At 36.1% G+C, this 26,929-nt stretch overlaps 7 protein-coding genes across 9 annotated transcripts; 2 read left to right on the top strand and 5 right to left on the bottom strand.

The window, feature by feature from the left end:
* Positions 1-883: 883 nt before the first annotated feature.
* Positions 884-6,565, bottom strand: LOC128166737 (regucalcin-like). The gene is made up of 5 exons (XM_052832071.1): positions 6,289-6,565; positions 2,138-2,317; positions 1,811-2,026; positions 1,566-1,709; positions 884-1,207 (listed from the first exon to the last, which is right to left on the bottom strand). The coding sequence occupies exons 1-5, from the start codon at positions 6,443-6,445 to the stop codon at positions 999-1,001; spliced, it is 906 nt and encodes a 301-aa protein (XP_052688031.1). The 5' UTR covers positions 6,446-6,565; the 3' UTR covers positions 884-998.
* An 880-nt stretch (positions 6,566-7,445) lies between these two features.
* On the bottom strand, positions 7,446-8,871 carry LOC128166739 (uncharacterized). Its single transcript, XM_052832073.1, has 2 exons — positions 8,647-8,871; positions 7,446-8,527 (listed from the first exon to the last, which is right to left on the bottom strand). Exons 1-2 carry the CDS (start codon positions 8,867-8,869, stop codon positions 8,388-8,390), a joined length of 363 nt encoding a protein of 120 aa, XP_052688033.1. The 5' UTR covers positions 8,870-8,871; the 3' UTR covers positions 7,446-8,387.
* A 172-nt stretch (positions 8,872-9,043) lies between these two features.
* On the top strand, positions 9,044-9,597 carry LOC128166738 (uncharacterized). The gene is made up of 2 exons (XM_052832072.1): positions 9,044-9,273; positions 9,422-9,597. The coding sequence occupies exons 1-2, from the start codon at positions 9,051-9,053 to the stop codon at positions 9,559-9,561; spliced, it is 363 nt and encodes a 120-aa protein (XP_052688032.1). The 5' UTR covers positions 9,044-9,050; the 3' UTR covers positions 9,562-9,597.
* An 88-nt stretch (positions 9,598-9,685) lies between these two features.
* LOC128166736 (regucalcin-like) lies at positions 9,686-13,137 on the bottom strand. Of its 2 annotated transcripts, none has more exons than XM_052832070.1 (6): positions 12,998-13,137; positions 12,402-12,583; positions 11,841-12,020; positions 10,848-11,063; positions 10,434-10,577; positions 9,686-9,934 (listed from the first exon to the last, which is right to left on the bottom strand). In XM_052832070.1, the coding sequence occupies exons 2-6, from the start codon at positions 12,556-12,558 to the stop codon at positions 9,714-9,716; spliced, it is 918 nt and encodes a 305-aa protein (XP_052688030.1). In that variant the 5' UTR covers positions 12,559-12,583; positions 12,998-13,137; the 3' UTR covers positions 9,686-9,713. The 2 variants fall into 2 exon arrangements, with proteins under 2 accessions (XP_052688030.1, XP_052688029.1); XM_052832069.1 differs by having other exon boundaries at positions 12,983-13,123.
* A 1,923-nt stretch (positions 13,138-15,060) lies between these two features.
* Positions 15,061-17,481, bottom strand: LOC128166089 (uncharacterized). Its single transcript, XM_052831012.1, has 2 exons — positions 17,393-17,481; positions 15,061-17,208 (listed from the first exon to the last, which is right to left on the bottom strand). The coding sequence occupies exon 2, from the start codon at positions 17,172-17,174 to the stop codon at positions 15,468-15,470; it is 1,707 nt and encodes a 568-aa protein (XP_052686972.1). The 5' UTR covers positions 17,175-17,208; positions 17,393-17,481; the 3' UTR covers positions 15,061-15,467.
* A 1,170-nt stretch (positions 17,482-18,651) lies between these two features.
* Positions 18,652-21,778, bottom strand: LOC128166747 (regucalcin-like). 2 transcript variants are annotated; one of them, XM_052832098.1, is made up of 6 exons: positions 21,627-21,778; positions 20,726-20,884; positions 20,239-20,418; positions 19,844-20,059; positions 19,224-19,367; positions 18,652-18,982 (listed from the first exon to the last, which is right to left on the bottom strand). In XM_052832098.1, exons 1-6 carry the CDS (start codon positions 21,775-21,777, stop codon positions 18,777-18,779), a joined length of 1,056 nt encoding a protein of 351 aa, XP_052688058.1. In that variant the 5' UTR covers position 21,778; the 3' UTR covers positions 18,652-18,776. The 2 variants fall into 2 exon arrangements, with proteins under 2 accessions (XP_052688058.1, XP_052688059.1); XM_052832099.1 differs by lacking the exon at positions 21,627-21,778 and adding an exon at positions 21,419-21,605.
* A 1,298-nt stretch (positions 21,779-23,076) lies between these two features.
* On the top strand, positions 23,077-25,577 carry LOC128164423 (cytochrome b-c1 complex subunit 6, mitochondrial-like). Its single transcript, XM_052828223.1, has 4 exons — positions 23,077-23,166; positions 23,605-23,646; positions 24,625-24,792; positions 25,319-25,577. Exons 1-4 carry the CDS (start codon positions 23,119-23,121, stop codon positions 25,349-25,351), a joined length of 291 nt encoding a protein of 96 aa, XP_052684183.1. The 5' UTR covers positions 23,077-23,118; the 3' UTR covers positions 25,352-25,577.
* The last annotated feature ends 1,352 nt before the right edge of the window (positions 25,578-26,929 follow it).

Below are 26,929 nucleotides of genomic sequence, written 5' to 3'. Positions count from 1 at the left end.
ATACAAAATGACATTTTTAAAGTATAGTGGGTCATCTCTCCACGGTTTTGTTGATTGAAATCGGTTTGATTTCCTTTAAACCTCATATAGACTATGACAAAAATATGGAGCCCAGGCCCACTCTATAGAAGTTCTAAAAATGACACTATTTAGAGGTTTTGACACGCATACCCAGTATAAATCAACCTATTCTAAATATTGAACATATCTAAAGGTTATAAATCGACGTTATGGTAAATAAACATTGTTTTCAATAATTGAGAAAGAAAAAATATTAGATTTGTCATATTTTAATTATATAGTATCTTACCTATCCTCCTATGGGCAGTTTACACGCCTTATTCACCCATCTTCTTTTAGTAAATGGTTACATGTATGAGTTTAATGATTTTCCAAAAAATAACATAGCATCAGCTAGTTACTTTTGTTCTTTTATGGAATAAATAAAAAACGAAAAAAATGTGATTTTTTTTCTTGCTTAACAGCATTAACTCTAAAATGCTTATCTTAATTATGTTTTCAAAATCTGTAGAAAATGATATTAACATTGGGTTCAGACTTTAATTTCAGCTTCAGGGAGAATATAAGGTCCAGATCGAAAAAGGCTTTTGAACAGTTAATTAAATCACTAAATTTTCACTTATTTTATTACAGTTGTTTAAACATTGAGTGATAGAATGTTATTTACATTTTTATTTACATTTCTGGGTCATGAATTCAGCATATCAAAACAAACTAATATGGATGAATGTAAAATATATCCTACAGCCAATGTTTTTGATTCAATGCATAGATTTCATTGTTCTACTTCAATAAACATACCGTATAGGTTTATTTACTACGATTAAAATAAAATTCTCCTAATTTACAACAAGTTTAAAAATTGAAGACTACAACTTTATTCATAATTTAAGCATTCATTTTCTGTCTTCGTCAGTTTTTGTCGTTAATATGTGCAGTAACGAGAATGTCACATTGACATCTCTAGGGGGATCCGTTCATCCCTCATAAATGTGTGCTTTTCGTCCCCTTACACCCAGGTCAGTGACTCGAAACACGGACCCAGAAAGCGGATATTTTTCAAATTCTTCTGACGAAACTTCATAGGCTGAAGAGGTGACATAAAGCTCATCTAAATTCTTCCCACCAAAACAACAGGAAGTGATTCTCGAGGCCGATGGGATTTCAACATGCTGTAGTCGTTGTCCTGTAACAAAGTAGGCACAATCCGAAGAGTTATTTAGGAAGCCTATATCATTTGTTCAAATATAATTACTGTATACAGGGGAAATTTCGCCCCCGTTTTATTTTCACCCATTTCGCCCTCCTTGTCAGCGGGCGAATTTAAGACTAGGCGAATTCCATTTTGTCAAACCATCTCTTATTAAACATAATTGTGAATGGGAAAATTTCAGACGGGGCGAAACTCTTTGCAAGTTCAAAAGATTTAACGGTGCGAAAATGAACCAGTATACAGTATTTACAACTGAAATTAACTCTACCTGATGAAGACCTGTTAAGGGGTAGACGATATAAAACTTAAAAATAAGTAAACCATGCTATACCCGTTTCTGGATCGTATCTGATGACTTTACTGGCTGCGAAACACGCTACCCAGAGCTTGTCTTCTTGGTCAACAGTCATACCGTCAGGAAAACCGCAGTCATCCAACGGCTTCCCCGCATTGTCTACAATCACTCTCTGGTTGGCTGTTTGTTTTATAGAAATTAAGAAACTGTATTAATTTTTGACAAAAGGATAAACTTTCATGCTCAGTGAGTAGAAAGTGGTTCGATTTTAGGATACATACAAATGTTTCCTGTTGATTTGTCAAAATCGTAGCGATAGATTTGGCGCGGCGTAGAGTCAATGAAGAACATGGATTTGTTGTCCGCTGTCCACGCAAGACCATTAGAAATGCCAACATTTTTTACCATTGTATGTAAACTGCCATCCAAGTCCAGTCGATACAAGCTTCCAATCTTGGGCATACCTTCAATGGTGGGAACCATTGGGCCCATCGTTCCTACAATTTAAACTCTTTGCAATGCAGTCTTTGCTTTCCAGGTGCATGTTTATTAAAATTCAACCCTTTTATCAAGCTGTGTTTCTAATATAAGTATGTATGAATGCATACCCGCCCAGACCCTTCCCTGGGGGTCACATTTGCCGTCATTGAAGCGTGTCTGCAGTCCATGGTCCACCTCGTGAAGTTTGGTCACTTTCTTGGAGTCCCAGTCCAAGTGGACCAGACAACGTCCTACTCCAGCAATCAGTCCCCCTTTTCTGGCAGGAACCACAAATCCCACATTCTCATCTAAAAAGTTTATTTTTCATTTTTTCTTAAGAAAAGACAGGGGAAGGTAAAGAAAGTTTGAAATGGATGACAATGCAACGTTAAAATTTCACTTTGACTATGACAGATGTCATTTTGTCCTTTTGTTATGAATTAATAGAGATATTTGAATGTAGAAATACATCCCCGCAAACTAAAAGTCGGTGATACACTGTAATTATTTGGGCCTTTCGTCCATCCCTCTGTGATTCTGTCTGTATGTGACAGAATTGTTTTTTGACGATATCTTAAAGCTGCTTGGTCCGATTTTATATCAAATTTTATGCACGCTATTAAACGATGGCTATGCTTAGTATATGTATAATAATAGACATTGCAGTAGTTTTACCCGTCAATTATGCCAAATTTCAATGAAGAAAAAAACGTACAAAATTTGCAAACAAAACAAACGACATTAAAAGGTACTGCGCTATTTCGCCTCATGTTCAATTTCACCCCTGACGACGAGACGGGTATGGTTGTATTACGAATTTGACATCGCTTTAAATAAAGGTCGAAATGATCAGACAAATTACAAATAAACATGTGTACGTTTTGTTCGCTAATATTTCTAAAGTCTGCTTTCTTTACAATCGATGCATAGCGTGCGGGTTGAATAACCCCAATCATTCGGGGGACGAAACCAAGCGGTTTCCTTTTCTAAACATTCCCGTGATGCATTTTGGTTTGTTTTTTCGTTTGCCCAAAGAGAAATTATTTTTATTTACTTTCAATATTTCTAACTTTGAAAGGAGACTGATTCTGCTTGTGTAAATAGGAGAAAGTCCATAGCTTTCTAAGATATATGATTTGTATGGAAAAAAATCAGATACTGTAATTACAAAAAAATCGGACCAAGCAGCTTTAAAAACCTTTGAGTATCTGCAATGAACTTTTTATCTTAACACCCCTTAGCCTAAAGGAGATCCCAACTATATGATCAAAGGTTAAGTAAATACATCTCCAGTTTTACATACCGGTTTACAATAGAACACAATAAACAGGCTATATGTTGTTAAAGAGAATCATTCATAGACAGGCCGATTCTCGTGTTGCACATTCTTCTTTTTTTCCCTTAAAGTTGAACACTTAGTCTACTCATAAATAGGCATCGTCACACGCGTATATTAACCTTTCGATTTCGTTACATACGATTCACCCATGCGAATGTGTTCGGAATGTTTTCTTTATCGTTGCTAAGAATGTAATAAATCCAGAGGTGCTCGAATGAAAGTTCACGAGACTTCACCGAACTTTGTTTAAGTCCTGTGAAATTTCGAGCGGAAGTGTAATTCTAAACCAGTGAAAGTATTCTAATTTAAATGTACTTTAATCCACATTAAAATCGACAGATGTCCCACACCACCTTAAGCGAAGGACACAATTCTCAGAATTAGCTTGATCAGAAATGGTTCAGGATGTCATCAGTTTAAAAAAGAATAGTTATAGTATCCTGATTAAAAAGTCGGAGGCACACCTGCTCACGTGTTGAAAAAAATGTGAAATACTCATTATTTTATTTTCAACATGCAACATAAGAACACACTGCACATGATACACGTTAGGCGGTCCTCTACGAGAATAGGTGGTACTCGTATCACCCCTGCGAATGTGTTCGGAATGTGTTCTTTATCGTTGCTAAGAATATAATAAATCCAGAGGTGCTCGAATGAAAGTTCACGAGACTTCACCGAACTTTGTTTAAGTCCTGTGAAATTTCGAGCGGAAGTGTAATTCTAAACCAGTGAAAGTATTCTAATTTTAATGTACTTTAATCCACATTAAAATCGACAGATGTCCCACACCACCTTAAGCGAAGGACACAATTCTCAGAATTAGCTTGATCAGAAATGGTTCAGGATGTCATCAGTTTAAAAAAGAATAGTTATAGTATCCTGATTAAAAAGTCGGAGGCACACCTGCTCACGTGTTGAAAAAAATGTGAAATACTCATTATTTTATTTTCAACATGCAACATAAGAACACACTGCACATGATACACGTTAGGCGGTCCTCTACGAGAATACGTGGTACTCGTATCACCCCTGCGAATGTGTTCGGAATGTGTTCTTTATCGTTGCTAAGAATATAATAAATCCAGAGGTGCTCGAATGAAAGTTCACGAGACTTCACCGAACTTTGTTTAAGTCCTGTGAAATTTCGAGCGGAAGTGTAATTCTAAACCAGTGAAAGTATTCTAATTTTAATGTACTTTAATCCACATTAAAATCGACAGATGTCCCACACCACCTTAAGCGAAGGACACAATTCTCAGAATTAGCTTGATCAGAAATGGTTCAGGATGTCATCAGTTTAAAAAAGAATAGTTATAGTATCCTGATTAAAAAGTCGGAGGCACACCTGCTCACGTGTTGAAAAAATGTGAAATACTCATTATTTTATTTTCAACATGCAACATAAGAACACACTGCACATGATACACGTTAGGCGGTCCTCTACGAGAATACGTGGTACTCGTATCACCCCTGCGAATGTGTTCGGAATGTGTTCTTTATCGTTGCTAAGAATATAATAAATCCAGAGGTGCTCGAATGAAAGTTCACGAGACTTCACCGAACTTTGTTTAAGTCCTGTGAAATTTCGAGCGGAAGTGTAATTCTAAACCAGTGAAAGTATTCTAATTTTAATGTACTTTAATCCACATTAAAATCGACAGATGTCCCACACCACCTTAAGCGAAGGACACAATTCTCAGAATTAGCTTGATCAGAAATGGTTCAGGATGTCATCAGTTTAAAAAAGAATAGTTATAGTATCCTGATTAAAAAGTCGGAGGCACACCTGCTCACGTGTTGAAAAAAATGTGAAATACTCATTATTTTATTTTCAACATGCAACATAAGAACACACTGCACATGATACACGTTAGGCGGTCCTCTACGAGAATACGTGGTACTCGTATCACCCCTGCGAATGTGTTCGGAATGTGTTCTTTATCGTTGCTAAGAATATAATAAATCCAGAGGTGCTCGAATGAAAGTTCACGAGACTTCACCGAGAATTGTTCAGTTCCTGTGAAATTTCAAGCGAAAGTATATGTGCTCGGATAATATTCTCAAAATACGTAAGTACTGGTCCTTTTTCATATCATATCCTGCTTCGAGTTATGTTAAAACATAAAAATCGTCTAAGATGTATGTTTTATTTTACTACCTAGCGAATATTTAAATTAAACGATGATATTCAGAACAGAGTTATCGTTCGTGTTCAACCACGTGTAGAGTGGTTAAAAATATAAACATTGGGTTGACTTAAAATCATAACCATGTTTGATGCTTGTTGTGTGCAATACCATGTTTTTAAAAAAATAATGTGTGTCTGTTTTGCATAAAAACTTAGTATATTGAGCCATTTTCAAGGAACATTCTGCATAAAATAGTACAGTCGTTTTCACTATTGATTCTATTACTAGGTCAGGCGCGGATCGAAAAAAACCCCTAAGGGGGATCTCTTCCAATCATGTTTATTGTTGCAACAGCAGAAAAAAACTATTTTTTGTATTGTCACATTTATTTCTAGAACACATTTTATCCACCAATTAATGACGATAAAATTTAAAGTCAATAAACCTCTAGGTTTTATATTGATTACAAGCACCTAGATTCTCTGAAATAGACTATAAACACGAGGCACGGTTTTAACTGCGAAACTGAAAGGGTCAAATAAAACCACGTGGTCTAAAATTTAAATGACAATAACATTCGCAGGGGTGGTATGCAGTTACAGATAACAGAGGCGTGTTCAGCAAAGCGAGCGCTCGGGAACGCTCGCTAAAATTTTTGTTGCAGGTATTGGTATAGGGAATTTGGCGAGCGCTTGCTCGATTGAACACGCCTCGGGTAAATCAGAGTTCTACACGTGGACACGTAGACGAAAACAATATCTTAGTAAATATTTCCCTAGCCATAGGTAATACTCTTGTTTATATTTACCTAACTGAATGACGTCGACAGTTCCCGTCTCAGGGTGATATCTATGAACGGTGTTTTCAAGTATGTCCACGAAAAGAAGTGTGTTGGTGACGTCATCCCAATGAGGACCCTCTGCAGCGGATTTTGCTGCATGTTTGACCACACATTCAACAGCCATTTTAAAATCTTTGTCTAGGGGGAAATTAAAACCAGGGCATCAGTAATGCATGTATAGTACGTACACTGACTTATCGGACGCGGTTTGTATGTCAATAATCTTGTGAACTAGATAGCTCGTCGCGAGTACAAACACAGTGTTTTCTTGAACAGCTGCTGTGATATCGTACTGAAACCTCGTTTCCCTGCAGAGTATAAGAGCTAGTCTGGTATAATTACTTACCCGGGCAACAATACACGTTTGTGGTTGAAATTGTCAACTTGTTTTGATAAGATTTTACAGCTAATATTAAAGAATAACGAATTGTTGCACATTGTTTTCATTTCTAAACATTTTCTTACCACCCCCCCCCCTTCCTCCTAGTGTTTAATTGTATAGAGATATAACATATCTATTCTATGGATTGACTTGGTTTTATGTTCTTTATATTTTAAATGCATTAAAGTTAAAAAAAAACAACCCAGTTCTACCTTTTTTATCTTTAGCTTAGTACCATTTTAAGAAAGTTCGATGGTTGTGGCCATTTTTAGACTATAATGATCTCCTTAAGATGAAGAACTCTATATAAAGATATAGGAAAATACTCAACATTTAAGCTAATAAATATGGATTTTATTTTACAACATAAAAGTTGATAGCTTAAAACAGCATTTCTTAAAACTAAAGGTATATCTGAAGGTTAATGTGTTGACCACACAGCCTCTTGAACAGCCGACTGGTTCTTAGACTTTCCTTTCAATCCCAGGATACTGACATACATACTAGGTTCATCATGTCAAGTGTCTGTCTAGAGCCGAATGTAAGACATATCATTTTATTTATCTGAGGATCTCGATAAAGCGTCACAGATAACAAGAATTGTAGTTTTTCATGTGAGGAATTTTTTTTTAATGAAAAAGTATTGGAATTCCAATTCAGAATCCTATCCAACTTTTGCAACCATGTTTTGAATACACTTAAAACTTACTTTCAAAACATGCTTAATCAGTTCCATATTAAGTCTTGTTCTCTATGATGCTACAATGTATAAATTTAATCATCCATACATAAAATTATTCCAAGAGACTAATGGGCCTTTAAGTTTACCTAGATAAAATACAACCTTATAAAGAATCCACAGAAATGTATGTAAATAATTACAATAAATTCCTGTGCCTCTTTTAGTGAATAGGGGTATAATAAATAGATAGACAGATATGCAGTATGGTTGATAGATCTAAATAGTATTCCTGATATAGTAAATTGTACATTTTTTTGGTCGGGAGTAAAGATGAACTGCTAATTGTTTTATTCTATTTAACCCTTTGCATGACCTGTAGAGCAGTAAATTAACGCAAGAACTATCAGCAAATGAGTTTTAAATTTTACAATTTGGTTGAGGCCTCATTGCGCACTCAAGTTATACACTCAATTTGTCTTTTACGTGTCCAGAATTCATCATCAGATTTCTAAAGTTTCATACCTTTTCAAAATAAAAAAAAAAGAAGGTTAAAATCTTTAGCCCGTTAGCTTGCAACATGTGAAAGAGTCAAGAAAAAAAATTCTTATGTATAACATTGTCCTTATTTTACCAACATTCTTGAGCTGGGGTTCAAGAATTTTGTTTAGAAGTCATTTCCATTTTAATTTTTTTTCGATGAGAAATTCTGCTAAATACAAGTTCCTCTTACCTGCCTATATATACTTGTACATGTAGTTATTAAATAAAGAAATTTACGAAGAGTTTTTTTGTTGTTCATTTCTTACAATTTCGATGCAACACAATTCTCTTTCACTGCAACTACAAATAAAAAACTTGAAGTCAGAACACTAACCAGCATCACTTTACCATATCATATACCACTTAAAAATCCCAATTCCTTTTGGGGAAATATCAAATAAAAATGTAATAACACAGGATGGGATCAAGGTTGTTTATTACAAGTAAATTGTAATAAGAGTGTTATTGGACGCTGAGATTGACATATTTCTCCAGCCTCTCCATCTCTTTATGGGCGACTTCGATCTTCTTCTGGATGAGGGCCTCTTCCCTTCTCTGCTGAGCCAGCTTCTGTTTCTGGGACTGGACCTTTTCCTGGTCGTCTGTTAAACAGAAATGTTTTAGAAACATCGTGTTCGCAAACCAATACGATTATCAACTGGTTTTACTGTATTAAATTAGGTAAAATGACCCCATAACCAATCGCACTGTATTAACCTACCCCTCCATTTTTCAAAATCCTCTTTCTTGAGCTCTGTCAATCTGCGTGGTGGCATCTTTCGCTCCTCCTCGGAGACAAACATCAGACCGAAGGCCAGCCCACCTTTCTTCTCCGTCACATCCTCAGTGACCATTGCACGGCGCACCTTCTCGTACACCTCCGCCTCCTCCTTCATCACTCCCACCTTGTTATTTTTCGCAAAACAACTCTGCAGCAGCCCCATATTGATGTACACAACTTGACTACATCAATCGTCGAAACCAATTGTGACGTCACAATAAGTCCCCAATTATGACGTTGCCCATTCGGGATGTTACAACAAATAATGCAACCTCATAGAGGATGACGTCACACTTGTGTCTTCATCTATAATTTGTTGATAGAAACCGTCCGGTTGTGTAGATATGGGATTGTTGCAGAGTTGTTTCGCAAAAAATAACAAGGTGGGAGTGATGAAAGAGGAGGCAGAGGTGTACGAGAAGGTGCGCCGTGCAATGGTCACTGAGGACGTGACGGAGAAGAAGGGTGGGCTGGCCTTCGGTCTGACGTTTGTCTCTGAGGAGGAGCCAAAGATGCCACCACGCAGATTAACAGAGCTCAAGAAAGAGAATTTTGAAAAATGGCGGGGTAGGTTTCTGCAATCTAATTCTTCGGAAATCTATGTACATGTAATATACTAGAAAGCAATTACTAGTAGTTTGATTGAAAAATTATTTGTACAAGCTTCCATATGCGTGTACAAGTTTAATAAATCGTTTTGTTTTCTTCTCAACAGACGATCAGGAAAAGGTCCAGTCCCAGAAACAGAAGCTGGCTCAGCAGAGAAGGGAGGAGGCCCTCATCCAGAAGAAGATCGAAGTCGCTCATAAAGAGATGGAGAGGCTGGAGAAATATGTCAATCTCTGCGTCCAATAACTGTGTTATTACAATTTACTTGTAATAAACAATTTTGATCCCAAACCTGTTTTCTCTTCTTTTTTGGTTGATGTATACTATACTAGTATGTATTCCGTATGAATCGACATAGAATAAGATGTGGTTAAAGTGAAGTTAACACAATCTATTTTTTATTGAACAGTTACACTGCCTTCATAAACATTGGCGGGAAAACCTTTGACCCCTAATCCTTTGACCCGGAAGAGGGAACCAGATAAGGGAAACTCTTTCATTTCCTCTTCCGGTGCTTCATAAGCAGACGTTGTTACGTAAAGTTCGTTCAAACCCTTTCCTCCAAAACAACACGATGTTATTCTTGACGCTGGGAATTCCACAGACTGCATGGGCTCACCTGTTGATGTGAATTGTAAAGCATTATCAAGATTTTTCTCTCTCTATTTCTTTCCACGTAACTGTTCATATTCGAACAAGCAAATCATTTGAATTAATATCTTTGATTATAATGTTTCATTCAATTCATATATATTACAATTGAATTTAATATATAGTACAGTGTTTTGTGTAGCATTGTGTAACAATCACAAATATAGTAGTTTCATCAGGGTTCTTCCAAAATTCAACGATATACATGTGCATGTAAAAACCTTTAATGGTCTTCAATTCATGTGCGCATCTACAGGAGAAAATGGGTTCAAAACCGACTTTCCCTAAACCGCACACACCTGGAAAAGTTACCAAATTCACATCGTAAGCTACCGCAAACCCCCATCCCCATGCTATCATATTATCGTCAGACTTGCACAATAAGTTTACGGACACAATACGTTTACGTACATCAGAACGTGGTATGCGTCCCCCCTCTCTCTCTCTCTCTCTCTCAATTTATCAACCTGTTTTCGTGCTGTACTTGACGACTTTCCTGCTAAAGAAGTTGGCGACCCAGGCGTTCCCCTCGGTGTCCAGTGTCATTCCATCCGGTAAACCAAACTCGGGCATGGACTTGCCTGAGTTGTCAATAAACACAGTTTTGTTCCCTGGACAAAATAAACAATGAGATTTTTCCTAATTGTTATCTTTAAAAAAAAATCTATTTTATTACGGTTTTTAGATTAGGAATAGCATTTGCAAAAAGTTGCCAATAAAACAAAAACAAGATAATTTTTCCTGAAAATCTATATTAATCGAACTTAACTTTAAATCTGACTAATAAAACATTTCAATGTGTTAATTTTGATGGGAACATTGAAAAATTAAAACATTTTTAAAAAACTTTAAAGTATTGATACTAATTAAGGTTAACTAACCTATTTTTCCTGTGGAACCATCGAAATCAAATCTGTACATTTGCCGCGGAGTAGAATCGATATAGTACATTGTCTTTCCGTCTTCTGACCAAGCCAGTCCGTTAGAAATACCCACTTCCTGTATCACCGTCCGTAAGCTACCGTCTAAATCCAGACAATACAGACTTCCGATTTTCTTCATACTTGGAATGTCTGGTTTTGGGGGGCCCATGGTTCCTATTCCAAAAGAAACAGATAATTGAAGAAATCCGTTGATATTATCTACTGTCATAAAACCCTTCTTTACTCATTTCATCAACAATTTATTAGACAAGGGGTAAGATAAATTCTATCTCCATCGCATATGATATTTGAAATATCATACAGCTTGCTAGAACACGTTTCCCAGAAAAGGAAAAATAACAAGTGAAAAGCTGTCAATGTGACAACAAACCGGGTTTTCTTTTATGTGAACTGTATCCATAATCCATGTCAACCCTGAATTGATAAACACTACCTACCGTATCCAGTGAAATGGAGTACCCTATATGCAATATTTTGCCAAAAAATGACTAAGTTCAAAAGCTGGTATTTCTTTCATTAATTGTCAGAAATCAACATCCTAGCAATATACACACCTCTAATAAATGAGGGTACCCTATTTGCATTATTTTGCCAAAAAACGACTAAGTTCAACAGCTGGTATTTTTTTCATAAATTATCAGAAATCAAATTCCTAGCAAAATGCACACCTGTGATATATATACAATTATCTGCAAAAGAACAACGTCCTATCTTGAAAACTGTAGGAGTTATCCGTACAATGAGGGTACCCTTTTGGCAGCTGCTCGCCCGCCCACCATTTTCACCATTTAAGTCACCGGATTTTTCCGTTGGAAATCCCGGTTAAAAATACTTTCGTAGTATATTTACCAAACCAATCAAAAAACCTAGCTTTGTTACACTGTACACGCACCTCGAAAATATTCATAATTTATATTATCATGTCTGTACCTGCCCAGACCCTTCCCTGGGGGTCACATTTGCCGTCATTGAAGCGTGTCTGCAGTCCATGGTCCACTTCGTGAAGTTTGGTCACTTTCTTGGAGTCCCAGTCCACGTGGACCAGACAACGTCCTACTCCAGCGATCAATCCCCCCTTTTTTGCGGGAACCACAAATCCCACAGTGCCGTCTGAAGCATAATGCAAAGAGAGAGAGAGGGCTATTTTAATTGCGTAATACACTTTACTAAACGTTTGTGTTACCTTCCTTTTCATCTGATTTTTATGCGTTATCATAAATTAGCCAATTTGTAACAAACTTTCTGGATGTACTAATTTTTTAAAAACTGTACTGCTTTCTTACTTTCGTGTGTTGCGTTTCTCTACATTTACTTTTGAAATTTGTTAGCAAAAGAACCTTCTCTTTTAAAATAACTCTTTAACCAGATCTTACACTGAGTACAACTTTGCAAACAAAATGCAGCGCCAGCGCATGGACGTTTAGATATGACAGCCTCTCAAGTTAGTTTTTTAATTACAAATTATCAAATTCCTAATAAGCCAGTATGTACCTAGGACAATTCTTTCGTCTTTACCACTGTCTGGATCATATCTGTGGATAGCGTTTACGTAAATATCTACGTATAATAGAGTATTGGTGACGTCATCCCAATGAGGTCCTTCCCCCACCGTTTTTGCCGCATTCTGTATGACACACTCAACAGACATCTTTTTAAAATTACACCTGATGTTGCTAGACATAGAGAAAATAACGTTTGAAATATATAGTTATTATATTTTGTTTATTCATAGGCACCTGAATTTTTATCAATCAGTTATCAATAAGCCAGACATAAAAAAAATTCTACCCCTACTACATCATCGTCGGAAATCCACGGTCGGGCTTATCCGGGTTTCCGACGATGCTACTAAAATAAACAAGGTGGTGTATTTATATGTAGTAGGGATAGAATGTTTTTTTTTTTATATTTAGCTTATCGACTGAGTGACTGATTGATAAAATTTAATATAAGGTGGTATATTGCAATATTTCCCTACATGTATTCCATACAATATTTATTTATCAAAATTGCCGAGTCGACGAGTCGATCGATCATATATATAAGCGAGATCAGAAATGCATTAAACATACATTTACCATGTTTACCTTATGACCTTAACCTCAAATGCTGTTCGTGTTACTGTACTGGCCAATGGCTGACGTGAAAAGGTCCACCCCTGGCACGTCTGTGTCGCGCTACGTCAGGGGCATAGAGTAAAACGTGGAAGTAAGGCGGCACATATCCACACTGCTATTCGGCTGTTGTCGGATATTCGGTGCAAGGAGAGCTGAATGCTCTTAACGTGGATGAGTCTTTATTTCTTAATGCAACGACAAATCTGTACTTCAGCAAACAAAGTTTGTTATCTTTAGCACATAAACGATTATTCTTTCCGAAGCCAAAAGCAGAGACCAAATCTCTCTTTTCCAAATGATCTTCAAAGTTATTTTTTAAAATAAAATTCAAACAAACCCCTGTTAATTCATTTTGCTGCACGGGATGCAAAAGAAGCTCAGCACTGTCCTTTTCACGGTACATGTAAACCATAGCCCTTTATTGAATAGGACTTTCTTCTATTAATTTTGTTTCTGATATAAATGAAGGGAGAATTGCTATACTTCAATTATTAACATAGCAAATATGAACTTACGTCAATTTATACTCGACTTAAACCTACGACTGTTTTGACGTAACGTAACAATAATCCTACGAAAAACTCGTACGCCAATATTACGTTAACGATTAAACGTAGGTTTTTTTTTGGGGGGGGGGGGGGTAGATCTCCTGGACCATATTTTGACTTATAGTTTTTTGAGGAATTCATTTACAGAACAGTGAGATTTTATACCAAAATAATATGCACAAAAGTAAAATCAAAGGCAACCACGGTTATTACGGCCAGATCAAAAAAAAAAAAAAAACAAAGTCAAGGAATAATAAATTTTGACTACGTAAGGAAAATGGGGACAAAAAGGTGTAACTTTCCATAGCTGAAAGAAAACACAGCAAAAAACAAGAGTTGTTATTATGACGAATTGCGAATAATGCAACAAGGTAGGAACAGGAAACTTTAAATTTTGCATTTATATTCTCTTTACATTCCAGATGTATTATAAATTAGAAAATTTGAAAATATTATGTTTTTTCTAACAATTAAAGATCATATAATATCTAAAAACAGTGGCGTTGGAAGCAAATTGAAAGGTTGGGGGGAGGGGGGGGGGGGGGGCTAGACTAATCATCAGAAATCTTGACAAGCAAAAAAAAAGAAAAAGAAAATCGTAATACGTGGGAGGGGGGGGGGGGGAGAGAGAATACCTATTGTTTCAAAAAAGATTCTTACCCTACCTAAATCCCCCCCCCCCAAAATCACGAAATTCCTAATCCGGGGGGGGGGGGGGGGGGGCTAGTAGTATACCTATGACTTCAACTTCTCATTCTTTTCAAGGTAGATTTAGGAACAATTAACAATTATCTTTGCTGCAAGAAAAAGTGGGGGGGGGGGGGGCTGAACCCTCTATGATGCTTTGTGCCTAATGGTTAGGTCAAACTTTGCAAAAAAAAAAAGTGGGGGGGGGACTTAAGCCACACACCCCCCAGCCCCCCTCCTCCGGTTCCGACGCCTATGAAAATTAGAACTACGCGCCTACTACTATAGAACCATTTTAACAAGACCTTGGACTTTCGGTAAGATGTTACTATATTTTTTTGCGTCAAAACAAGTTGAAAATGACGCGGTTTCAAGCGAAATATACACCGATTGGGTAGTCTCAGCCCAAAAGCCACACAAATCGTGTTGATTTCAAAGAGCAATGGCTGAGTGGGCAGCAATGAAATAGACAGACCTACGTCATAGTGTTGTTTGACATAACTGCCCAAAGTCCAAGCTCCTGTTAAAATGGTTCTAAATAGGGAGACTTTATAAAATAAAAGTGTTTTGGTTGTTTCTTGTTTTCAACAGGGTTTTCCAAAGGATAAATCCAGTTATTGAAATGGTGAAAGTGGGTGGCGGGCGGGCGGCTGCCAAAAAGGTACCCTTATTGTTCGAATAACTCCTTGGATAACGATACCGGTCAACTGATGTTGTAAGAACTTTTAAAAGACTTTCGTTTCCAATGCCCGTTATATATTCCGTAATTTTTATGAATATTAACATAAACAACCCATAGAATTGGGATACACGTTTATGAGACTTGTGCAATACAAATTACATATTTAATTCATGCATAGTATAAAAAATGTATTATACAACTTTTTACTACATTAACTTCGTGCTATTCTAAAGTCTTACAAAACAAATTTTAGCAATGAAAAAACTTCTGTTAAAAGTCAAGTTATTGAGTATTGTTTTCCTACAAAACCATAAATGTATATAATAATTACAGGTACTTATAATAAGTACTAATATATTGAAAAATATCATAGATAATGCCATTATTTTCATATTAGGGAAATTTCTGTACAGTTTCTTTGTGCATCGCCTTGTTCTGTTTACTCGTGCCGTTGAAATAATATAACACATTGTTAATAATCTTTGAGTAAAAAATTAATGCGCGCCGTGTTTGGAGAGTCAGTCTAGTCGGTGAGGTGGTAAATGCTTATAAATCCAGCTCCATGGGAAACAGCCAGTTTGGAGGAATTCCCGTCCGAAATCGCGTTGATCTCTCGAGGACCGTCCACGTTAGCTGCTGTATCATAGCTCCCAAGATGTGTGCCGTTAGATGACACGATGTGAATTTTGTTTCTCTTGCAATCTGCAACCAGAAGATGGTCCCTTCCGTCAAGAGTTGTGCCGACAGGGTTCAGGAGAGGGAAATCCGAAGTTCCGTGGAAAGATCCCCGGATGGTTCCGTCTCGAGAAATAAAGAGTATTCGATTCTTCTGCCAGTCGCATCCGGAAATAATGCCATGCTGGAAGATGTCGATGGATCGTGGGCAGATAAAGTAAGGTCGTTGTTGTATGTCGGAGGCGATTGTAAACTCGACTGTCCCGTTGGAGTTGATGATGTCTATTCTCGGCGAACCGTAAGGCTGGCATACCCCGCCGATCAGCCTGGAGCACCGCTTGTCGTAGGAAATACTTGTGTAGCCAGTTAGGGTTGTGATGCGGCTTGATATTCTCATTATTTTGTCTTCAACGGCCACTTGTAGCAAAAGCCGCCCACTCGGGATTGTTACAATGAAAAAGTGTCGGAAGTTTGTACATTTGGTGTACACAATATCTGTAGGTTCTCCACCAGAAAATACCATCACATTGAACAGGTCACCGCTTTCATGATACAGCTTTAACTTGGAGTTCCATTTATCAACAAGAACCAGGCGATCTGGAGGAATCCAAGTTATTCCCACGACATACCCCTTGTTATCCTCTGGCAGAAGAGTCGGAAATGTTCTCTGATACTCTGCATTTTTGTAAGGGTAATTTGCAAATGGCGGGGCAGAGGGCAACTCAACTCTCAAGTTGGTTTCATCTTCAGCTATTATCCTTCCTGGTTTGTTTGCTTCAACGACCCCTAACGGTTTTGTGAAGACTTCTTCAATTTCTTGATTATACTTGAAACTCACCTCTAGCTTTGGGGGAGTTTTCAGTGAGATGGATCCCCCTATTTTGGTCAAGTGGTTATTCATTTCTTCTAGGACATTTTTGTATGCCAGTGCCTTGGGTTGGGATTTGATGGACTGCAAATTACATTTTTCTAAAATCTCTTCTTTGTTTTCAATTGATCTCATAACGGACTGATTCCAGATGACGGATTGAGAAAGTTCGAACTCCTCTTCATCCAAAGCCTGGTCTAGCTCGTGCATCATGGTGGCCTCTTTTTCTTGAAGATATTTCTCAAATCGATTTTTCAGCGAAGTGATTTTTTCCCTGATATCCGTTTCTGCCTTTCTTTTGATTTTGGAGAACTCCCTTTCGTTCTTAAATGCATGATAGCTGGACTCTTCAGATCGCAGCTTTATCTTTTTCAGGCTGATTTTGACTCCGTTTTGCTGAGTTTCCAATTCTTTCAACAGTTCTGGGAGGGACTCAAGTTCTACACCAGTAGTGTCGTCTTTAGTTTTTGAAAACTCTATTATACTTCTACTGAAATTGTCGTCTGGAAGCGCACCCACCTTATCTAATCCTTCTATAGCTTGATGACAGGTAGGGCATTGATCCAGGCTGTCTCTCTTTTCTGTAACACAATTGCCACAGATAGTGTGAAGGCATGGCAAAAGCTTTGGGGACTCCAAACGACTGTGACAAAATCCGCACACCAGCAGTTCGTCCGGAATTTCCATTTCCGATCAGATTTGTTTTAAAGTTTATACTGTGCTAAAAATAAAAAAGAAATATCTGCGATTAAAAGAAACAAAATCAGTATTGCGCAACTGGCATTTCAAATTCAGCGGGTCAAAAGCACAGTCAATCAGGTCTTTTGATCCGATGAAATAGTATCTTAATTTATCAACAGATCAATGAATGAGAGGAAAGCAATATTCGGTTTCCCGTTGTTTACCTGTGCACACCTGGGCGAGTGGACAAATGAAATGGCGTAGTGTAAATAATGGAAAGAGCGGATCGTCAATTTGTCACACTGCATTCAACACCGTTAAAAGCAGTGAAACGGACAGAAAACGACGACGAAATCCTACCTTTTATGGCCGATCATAACAAATAAAATTTAACAATCATATTATGTCTTAATTGATATATAACTCCACTTAAATGTTAGTTAGATACAATCTGTAAATGTTTAAAATTACAAGTACCAAGTTTTGAATGTCCATTCTCTTTTTATTTAAATTACAATGGAAAAAATATCATTTGTACCAAGTCTGTGAATATGCTATTTTATTACAGTCTCCCTACGCGATTAACACGTGTAAAGGGACATGGTCACGATTTTGGTCAAATTCTATTTTTCTGTTTTTATTATTTACAATGCTTTAGGAATGCATTTCTAATGAACAGATGAAAGAGAGTCAGTCATTGAGTTATAAGCAAAAATTAATGGCTAGCAATTCTTTGTCATGTAAACAAGGCTCGTGCCCTGTTTTTGTTTACAAAGATTCAAAATACATGTAAAAAACATTTTCAAGCTGATTTGTTCGTATTCCTATTCATTTTGAGCATAAATAAACAGTTCCTAACAATGAACACATTCTTTTTATGTCTAAAACTGGAATTTTCACTTCAACATTCAAAATGTAAACAAAAGCTTTGTTTACATAGCAAAGAATTGTAAGCCCTGTAACTCGCTTATAACTCAACGAATGACACTCAAATGCCGGTTGCCTATTAAAAATGCCTTATTAAAGCATTGGAAACATTAAAATCAAAAAACTAATTTTTGATTAAAATCGTGACCATGCATCATTTTTATATACTAAACGCAGTAATAACTTTACTTCTTGCATTTTCAATCAAGAAATTAAATAATAAAATTGTATAAAATTGTTGGACTTTTATAATGTGCAATGAGTATATAAATCAGATAAGGAATATGCTATAAATAGATAATTTAATTTAAAAAGAGAGTAAAGAACAGCGGGTCTATACTTCAGGGTGGGAGATGTTCCTCAAGCACCTGTGGCTTCAATCAGATCCTCTAAATGTGAATTACAGAATTTCTTCATCATTAAAGTTTTAAATATAAATTCTTGGACATGAATGCAGCTTTTATTGCGGATCGTGTATTATTTACTGATTCGTTTTCATTATGTGGTTATTGACAACGTCGTCAACAATTTTCAATTTAAAAAAAAAAATTAAAAATACCATGTAAAAATTTATTCAATAAAAAGAACATTTTTAATACTAGTATATGATAAAAACTCTGCCTGGAGTAAGTTCGTATAACCATTACTTAAAACGCAATCTCTCTGCAACAGCTCGGCTGCCTATCCTTCATACACATTGGCGGGGCGCCCCCGCACTCCTAAACCCGTCACCCGGAAAACCGACCCAGTCATCGGATACTTTTCTCTTTCCTCCTCCGTTGATCCCTGCACGCCACACGTCACATACAGTTCATCGAAGTTTTTCCCGCCAAAACAACAAGAAGTTGTTCTTATAGCAGGAATGTCAACAGTTTTCAATTGTTTACCTGCAAAATTAAACATTTGAATACAGATTTGATTGTATACTTTTGGAAAATTGAAATTATAGAAGTATGTTACGGTCGCTTAAACTTCAAATGAAAACCAACATCCCCTCATTCATTAAATCTTCAGGGGGTTTTCAGTTTAAAACATATTCTATAAAGTTCTTGTTTTTTTTTTAAGGTATAAATTACAGAAATACACATGATGAAAATGGCAACAGAATTATATTTAGAAATGCCTCACCAGTTGTTGGATCAAATCGAACTATTTTCGCGGCGCCGTAACAAGCAACCCATATTTTATCCTCTGTGTCAATACACATGCCGTCTGGGTACCCGAGGGTGGGGATTGTCCCCTCTCCAAAATCCACGACCACGCGCTGGTTACCTTTGGAAGGTGAATGCAGACGTTTAAAAATCGAAATGTAAATATGATATTCGTCTGACAGATGATATTAAACGACCTTTTTTACTGAAAATCCACTAATCAGTTTTTTTGAAAAATGTCCAGAAATCACACACCATTGCGAAGGCTTCTGATATGAATATCATGGAATGTGTGTAAGATTTATTTATATGAAGTGTGCTGGCGTCCTTCGAAACCTTCAAAACCAATCCATATTTTTTGTTGTATAGTTTCCTATCATTGTTTATCCCTTATTTTTATACAAAAAGAGTGTTTTTGACATCTTCCAACTTTCCAATTTATCAAATAAATATATTTTAGCGTTGATGTGTCTTTTAGCCATATATATTTCCTTTGATGATTCAAAATATGTCGAAAGGACATAAATACATGTAGTACAAGTAAGAATATAAACATTATACACGTGCAAAATGGTATTACACAACTCCCATACTAACTTATATTGCCCGTCTCACTGTCGTAGTCAAAGCCATACACTTTCCGGGGGAGTGAGTCGATGTAATACATGGTTTTGTTGTCTGCAGTCCACGCAAGACCGTTTGATATATTGATCTTGTTTACGCATGCGTGAAGAGAACCGTCAACATCCAATCGGAACAAAGATCCTCTTTCTCTCTCCGGATTGGCTGGTTCCGATTCGTATCCCATGGTTCCTTTAAAAGTTCAATAAATTTTATGTTGCAAACCATGACTTTCCATAGATACATGTGGATTGCTCTTTCTATCCAAATAACTTTTCTTGCAATTATTAGCTGCAATAATGTCGCCCTCTCAGATTTTTCTATCTATAGATCTAAGAATTGTCTTGGTGCTTAGTATACCAAATACTTACCCGCCCATACTCTTCCCCTCGGGTCGCATTTGCCGTCGTTAAACCGATTTTTTGTTCCTTTGTCTACTTCGTGAAGTTTCGTGATCTTCCGGGAATCCCAATCGACATGAGATAGCGAGCGACCCAGACCCACAATATAGCCCCCTTTTCTGCACGGAACAACAAACCCTACACTGTCATCTACAAGTTCAGAAAAATTATCGCTCCTAAAATACATACAGTAGCATTGATGATTTTTTCCTCAATGCTATCGACTTTTTATGCCAATTAATACAACTTTTGATTATGATTACCAAGACTTCATATAGTATTAAGTATTAATTCACAAATCGCGATCAAATATAAAGCAATGAACAAGTGCAGGTCATTTCATGCATAATATCATTAAGAATTATAGGTTGTCAGGAGAACATTTTAGATCTAGTATTGCAGACGTTTTATTTTAAACACAATTATTCATTACCGTCCAGTGTACATAATTATGTACCTAGGTGTATTTTTTCGTCATTCCCGGTGTCTGGAATCCATCGGTGTACGTCATTGCTCAGAATGTCCACATACAACAGCGAGTTCGTCCTGTCGTCCCAGTGTGGCCCCTCCCCTATTGACTGACAGCTGTTCTTGACCACCACTTCGACAGACATTTCTAACGAGGAATTGACAGTACATGTAGTAGTATTTCTGCTCTGTCGCGAAACAGACGTGATGAAAATGAAATAAAGAAGAGAACGTCCATTGTCACCACCATGTAAACAACTTTGAAAGTCTGTGTTGACCAAAGCTTGGTAATAAAATGCAACAACAAATGTTGCTGATTCCTAATTATCTCGATATCCATATGATAAATGCCAGCATTATTACGCAGACGGGCACTTGACATACCTTGCTAGTTTATATATAAGCAAATAGTAATACGTTTTCAAACTATGAACTAAGCGCCAAGGGATAAAACTTTGTAGTGATTTGCTAGCTGCAGGTCTGTAGCTTAATCCATGCTAAGGCTAAAAAATATGGATGGACGACCTTAGCTGCAGGTTTGTAGCTCCCGTTTGAAAATATTTGGATAGACAGGTCGTCTATCCAATTTTTTTCAGACCTGGAGCTGCAGACATGTAGCTAATGATTTGGAAAAAGATGATGTACGTTCCGTGATTGAGTACCTGTGAACTTGTAAAATTACCTGGGTCCTTTTGCAAACTTGAAAATTACGCCCACTGGTCAGTTAAAATGGTTTCCTCCATGATAAACTACACGTGCGTGGGTCAACTACAGTGTAGGACGTTAAAGTAAATCATGCATCGACTGATCCACACCTCAAGGCGACGCCCTTATTTTGTTTTTCAAGTTTTGTGACGTTTAATTATAAACAGGTGCATCAAGTTGCTTACCTAATCTACCCAAATCCTTAGAAGTAATACAAAATCCGAGATAAAGGTAAACTGGCAATAAACGTTGTTCTGGGCCGTTATCTTTACAGGTGAACACGGTGAACCAGCCATATTGTGATAGTGCTAATGCGACGGTTATCACAGAATACATGTAAAAGTACCGCACCACATTTAATACTTGTGAATAATGTTATACCAGATTCGAAGAACTCAAACAATTTTATAATTCGGAACCCGACCCTTTCCCCCTCTAGAATTTAAATAAAGGCAGATCCAGCGCCAGTCCCCCCCCCCCCCCCGGTCCATTTTGATTTTTTTTTTGGATAATGTATAATGGCAGGGGCGTACAAGGCGTTGTATATTCCCCACTCGTAGCAATAAAGACAAACGATTTTCAATTTCAGAAAAAATACCAATTTTTTGGCTTGTAAGCATTGTTTAAAGTATAATGTCATGTGTGAGTCTAATATATGCTTTTATTCTGTAAACGCAACAGGCATGGATATCCATATTATGCTACAAAGCGTTTTATGCCAAAATCAAGCTTCAGCTATTTATGTTTATAAGATAACTATTATGAAGTCACAAACCATTTTCGAACACATTGATATTTTACAGATTAAAAGTTGACACTGCAACAAATTTCGTAGCTTGTGAAAACCAGAGACTTTTATGTCTCTGTGAAAACCTAGCTAGGATTTTTTTTAAATTAAAAAATCCTTGGTTTTTCTTTCATACACACTATTCTTTTCTTTTTGCCCTGATTAATTATTTCTTCAAAATAGTTTCAGACGGTTTGATTCTTATATGAAATAACACAAACAAAATAATCGAGTTAACTTTTTGCTTTTAACCTCTCTTGAAATTCAGTAGATTCTCTGGATCTCTACATTGATCTGTGCAGGAGGTCTCTACAGCCATGTCGCAACAGATGCATTATCACCAAATCCCTTTCTTCAAAAACAAAATTTATCGACCTTCTCCTCATATCAACCTTCTCATACTAAATAGACAAAGTATAAGTGAAAAAATGAAGAATTTTCAAAAGCAGGTAATTTATAAAATATTTATAAAATATTTTGCCCCCAAACTCACCGCCCATGTTCGACAATTTTTAGATCTACCCTTGTCGATCCACTCTTGGGGTGTTATCAGCGGTTCCAGATTTAATTTTCGGGAAGGGGTGTTTTTTTGGGGTGGGTGGGTTGTATTTTGTTTGTTTGTTTTTTTTTTTCAATGTTCATTACGTACTATCCCTAAATCCGCGCATGGGTGGGAAGCGAAATGCTGCATAATAAAGTAATGAATTTATAGTTATAATGGAAAGCATTAAACATATCTAAAATTATTTCATTTTTATTTGAGATATTTTTTAAGCAAGGTTGAAATAATTTAGATTTTAAAAGCTATTTCGCAACAATATTAATCATTGAAAATAAATCGAGCTCGACAAACACAAAATACTTAATCCTAACCTTTTGCTCGATTCAAGATGGCGTTAGGAGACGAGGTTGTTGTCGCCGGTGAACCAGAAGAACAGGTTTGCCATCAAAACTCAGTCAGAAATCGTTAATAATAATTGTTTTTATATTAATCAATAAAATGCCGAAAGTATACAGGTGAAACATCCATACTCTGCACAGTTAACAAGGGACCTCAACCCCAATGTCAAAACGTCCTTCAACTTTCTCTGTGTTCAATTGATAAGTTCAAAGGGGTATAAAATGACAGATGCACTTTATTGATACTTGTCTAGTTATGATATGATTAACCCAATTATTATAGAAATAGAGGTTAACGGCGCATTTGAGAAATGAACAATCGGTAAACAATGGTACATCTGTATATATGTGTTATATAATTACTTTAAAAAAAAAAAAAGTTATGTAGAGATGTGTTGCTAAAGCTTTTTACCATTTTGAGTTTTTACCATTTTCTATTAAATGTGTATCAAGTATGTCAATGTTTGGTTTTACAGGAGGCAGATGCTCCTGAGGAGGAAGAAGAGGAAGATTTAGTGGTAAGATGCAAATGATCATAAACAATCTGATATCCAGGAGATACGTTTAAAGACGTAATGTCTTTTACAGTACATGTACATGTATATAAAATCTATAGTACCTCTAATATGATATAAATGAATAAAACATAAAATCAAAACTTAACATTACTGTTATAATTAGCTGCAGAACTGTAGCTCTACTGGAAATTCCTGTCGACAGACCATAGAGCTAAAGTTCCATCAGTACCTTAAATTTGCGCACCCTATTGGACTTATTTATTTAATTGACTCAATAGAAGAATATTATGTTCTAAAGTAAATGTTGATACCAAAAAAATTTCTGAGGCACTTTTCTTTTGGTTGCCATTACTGTACTTGTCTCTGAATATTTTTAAGCACCCTCACAAGCCCCATAAAGTTAAACGGTGTGGTATGTCTACAGATAAAACTTATGACTCTTGATACTGACAAGATTTTAACATAGTTTACTTTCTGAGGTCGGTTAGAGTGTGTAGGAAAAATTTTGAGGCAATTAAAGTGGTATTCAATTTGATAATTTGTTCAGCAGCAAGTATTAAAATGGTTGAACAAATGAACTGTCAGTCTGTAACATTTTATTGTTTGATAAGATTTACACGAAGCAAGTCCAGTCTCAAGGCTTGTTCAAACAAAATAATTGCATAGAAAAGGCTTGTTCAATCAAAATAATTTCATAGAAGTGCTCTTGATCCTGAAGCTCATAGCAGGTCAATTTCATTTCCTTGCTTTATCTGCAATGCTGATTACTTGATTATCTGATGATTAAAAAACATGAGTGCAATTTAATGTAATTTACAGTATATGAGCAGTTTATTAATGTACATTTACATAGACATACTTATTTTTATGTAAAATGTGAAAAAATATAATTATATATGCATGCATATATAACTTTAAGAATCTATATTGTATCTTGCAATTTTCTAAATATAGTAAAATTCATATTCGATTTTATAGGATCCTCAAGGAGTACTTAGAGATGAGTGTATCGAAAAAAATGCCAAATGTCAGGAACTAAAGGATATCCTCGACAAGTGCAATGAAAGGGTAGCTGTAAATCCTGCAATTGAGGAGGAAACATGCGAGGAGGAATTGATAGATTTTGTGCATTGTGTAGACCACTGTGTGAGTATGAACGACCACTCACTTCAGTTATTAATAAAATATATTTACATTTCCAAATATGCTACCTTATATGAACCAATAGAATAGCAAAAAATGTTCACTTCTGTGTGAACTTTTTCATGACGTCACAATGATAAATGCAGGCGCTTATTGTTTGACGGTTGCAATTTTTTAAAACATGATTCTGAACAGTGTGTCTTTATCAAACTTAAATATAAGTAATAAACAGCAATTTATAAGGTTCACCTGGATATCAAATCAACTTGGTTGGTCACATGATCAAATCCTTTGAAGCACTTCAAACTTGGTTTGTACGTGATCAAATCTTCTGAGAAATCCTTCGGGCTTCACAGGATTTGATCATGTGACCATTTACATGTAAGTTCATATCCCGATGAATTTTGTAACTTGCTGTTAATTTTAATGAATAAAATCATTAAACTGTAGTTTTTTCCAAGTTTCCAAATATTAACACTGCATTATGATTTAAATTGAATATTAAGATGATTTTTTTCATTTTGCACAGGTTTCGAAGTCCCTATTTAGCAAGTTAGTGTGATTCGAGACCAATTATTACTAGTATGTTAAGCTTTTAGTTGAACACTGTGTTGTCAAAGTTCTAAATGATTGTGGATTGCGTTTCCAAGAAGACCAAGTGATATCCTGTGTTGGACTCATCTAAAAGACCATCTTTGACATTGATTCCATGTTGGATATATATTTCTTTCTGTATGGACTATTAAATTTATTTGAAAAGTATGGAAAATAAATTTGTCATTCTTTCATATCTATGTCATTCTATGGTGTACTAGTATCAGAGAAAAGTTTCTTTTAAATTTGAAAGATTTATCAAAAACAAGATTAACTATTTGATCAAAAAACTAAATTATGCATTGTCAGAAGAACAGAATCTTGAAATTTAGAAGTTCCATACACTGAAATCATTTTAAAAAGTTACTATATACAGCTACCTAATACAATAAGATATATTCAGGTCTCTTTTTTTACTGCAGGGTGTTTGGATCGGATTCCTAAAATATGGCAATGAGATGTTTATATTTGCTACTCAACAAATAGTTTTGACACAATCTGCCAAAAAATGTATATATATATAGTATAATAGAAGAGTTTCTCCCTTATTAAACTACATGCACATGTATATATAGGATTGATTTTTTTTTCACAGATTGTGTCAAAACTCTGTGCTAGCCAAGGGTTTACGAATTGTAGCAGAGAAGATCATAAACCCTTAACTAGCCAAAAAAAAAGGAGGACTCAAGTGAAAAATAATATCTGTAATTATAAAATAGAAATGAGTTGCAGTCCATTTTGGTTTTCACAATTACCCTGCCTTTTTACTACAAAAGGCCTGCAGGCCTTAACGGTCACACAAGTACCATGGCCCATACAGAGGCAGGTCAGGGATTCTGATATATACATGTATATGCATTTAAGTCTAACATAGCCCATACAGAGGCAGGTCAGGGATTCTGATATATACATGAATATGCATTTAAGTCTAATATTAAATCTTAGTTCCAGGGGCCAGCGAATCTAAAAATTGGTTATTACCCCTCTTCCTTGTCTTAATTCTTACAAATCTATGAAAGCTATAGTTTTGGAGCACAGCGATATCTTTTTAAATGTGTATACAATTTCAAGTTTGCCAGATTTGCTGGACATGTTAATAAATGCGCTTGGCCTGTTATTGAAAATGTACAAGACTAACGATAGAAAATAATTTTCTCAAAATTTGTTCACTGTCAGTTTAAAAGGAGCTGAATGCTAATTCATTGGAAAACGCACTTTTGGGTACAATTGTATCATTCTCGAGAGAGTTATGACCCTTGGACTTTGATTCCAATTACATGTATTTGCAGTTTCCGTTTCCGTTTTTTTCTTTTCTGTTTTTTGAAGGGTTGCACTTCCTAAAATGAATTTTGGTACACAGATTTATCATAATAATATCTTGGTCAAGTTCGATTTTGGGTATGATCGAGCTATTTTCGACAGAGTTATGCACCTTTGACTCCGAAAAATTACAATTATTTGCTTCAGACAGACACTTTTCGTTCTTTTTTTTTCGCAGAGGTGTCAAGGGAGTGGGGCATAAGTGTTTCACAAACATCTCTTGTTT

The sequence above is a fragment of the Crassostrea angulata genome, chromosome 10, assembly GCF_025612915.1.
Source record: "Crassostrea angulata isolate pt1a10 chromosome 10, ASM2561291v2, whole genome shotgun sequence".
NCBI classification, from domain to species: domain Eukaryota; kingdom Metazoa; phylum Mollusca; class Bivalvia; order Ostreida; family Ostreidae; genus Magallana; species Magallana angulata.
Note: the sequence above shows the minus strand (reverse complement) of the source record. Positions and strands in the feature narration are given on the sequence as shown.

What these genes read in the sequence shown, in the direction of transcription:
- LOC128166737 (XM_052832071.1), bottom strand. Translation starts at nt 6,445, where the DNA reads ATGGCTGTTGAATGTGTGGTCAAACATGCAGCAAAATCCGCTGCAGAG. An exon ending in TGTCGACGTCATTCAGTTAG is followed by an intron (nt 2,318 to 6,288) that starts GTAAATATAAAC and finishes TAAACTTTTTAG; the next exon opens with ATGAGAATGTGGGATTTGTG. An exon ending in CCAGGGAAGGGTCTGGGCGG is followed by an intron (nt 2,027 to 2,137) that starts GTATGCATTCAT and finishes TTTAAATTGTAG; the next exon opens with GAACGATGGGCCCAATGGTT.
- LOC128166739 (XM_052832073.1), bottom strand. Translation starts at nt 8,869, where the DNA reads ATGGGGCTGCTGCAGAGTTGTTTTGCGAAAAATAACAAGGTGGGAGTG. An exon ending in GGATTTTGAAAAATGGAGGG is followed by an intron (nt 8,528 to 8,646) that starts GTAGGTTAATAC and finishes TCTGTTTAACAG; the next exon opens with ACGACCAGGAAAAGGTCCAG.
- LOC128166738 (XM_052832072.1), top strand. Translation starts at nt 9,051, where the DNA reads ATGGGATTGTTGCAGAGTTGTTTCGCAAAAAATAACAAGGTGGGAGTG. An exon ending in GAATTTTGAAAAATGGCGGG is followed by an intron (nt 9,274 to 9,421) that starts GTAGGTTTCTGC and finishes TCTTCTCAACAG; the next exon opens with ACGATCAGGAAAAGGTCCAG.
- LOC128166736 (XM_052832070.1), bottom strand. Translation starts at nt 12,558, where the DNA reads ATGTCTGTTGAGTGTGTCATACAGAATGCGGCAAAAACGGTGGGGGAA. An exon ending in AGACGAAAGAATTGTCCTAG is followed by an intron (nt 12,021 to 12,401) that starts GTACATACTGGC and finishes ATTATGCTTCAG; the next exon opens with ACGGCACTGTGGGATTTGTG. An exon ending in TGGTTCCACAGGAAAAATAG is followed by an intron (nt 10,578 to 10,847) that starts GTTAGTTAACCT and finishes TATTTTGTCCAG; the next exon opens with GGAACAAAACTGTGTTTATT.
- LOC128166089 (XM_052831012.1), bottom strand. Translation starts at nt 17,174, where the DNA reads ATGGAAATTCCGGACGAACTGCTGGTGTGCGGATTTTGTCACAGTCGT.
- LOC128166747 (XM_052832098.1), bottom strand. Translation starts at nt 21,777, where the DNA reads ATGTATTCTGTGATAACCGTCGCATTAGCACTATCACAATATGGCTGG. An exon ending in CAGTGAGACGGGCAATATAA is followed by an intron (nt 19,368 to 19,843) that starts GTTAGTATGGGA and finishes CACCTTCCAAAG; the next exon opens with GTAACCAGCGCGTGGTCGTG. An exon ending in TCGATTTGATCCAACAACTG is followed by an intron (nt 18,983 to 19,223) that starts GTGAGGCATTTC and finishes TTAATTTTGCAG; the next exon opens with GTAAACAATTGAAAACTGTT.
- LOC128164423 (XM_052828223.1), top strand. Translation starts at nt 23,119, where the DNA reads ATGGCGTTAGGAGACGAGGTTGTTGTCGCCGGTGAACCAGAAGAACAG. An exon ending in CCGGTGAACCAGAAGAACAG is followed by an intron (nt 23,167 to 23,604) that starts GTTTGCCATCAA and finishes TTGGTTTTACAG; the next exon opens with GAGGCAGATGCTCCTGAGGA. An exon ending in AAGAAGAGGAAGATTTAGTG is followed by an intron (nt 23,647 to 24,624) that starts GTAAGATGCAAA and finishes TCGATTTTATAG; the next exon opens with GATCCTCAAGGAGTACTTAG.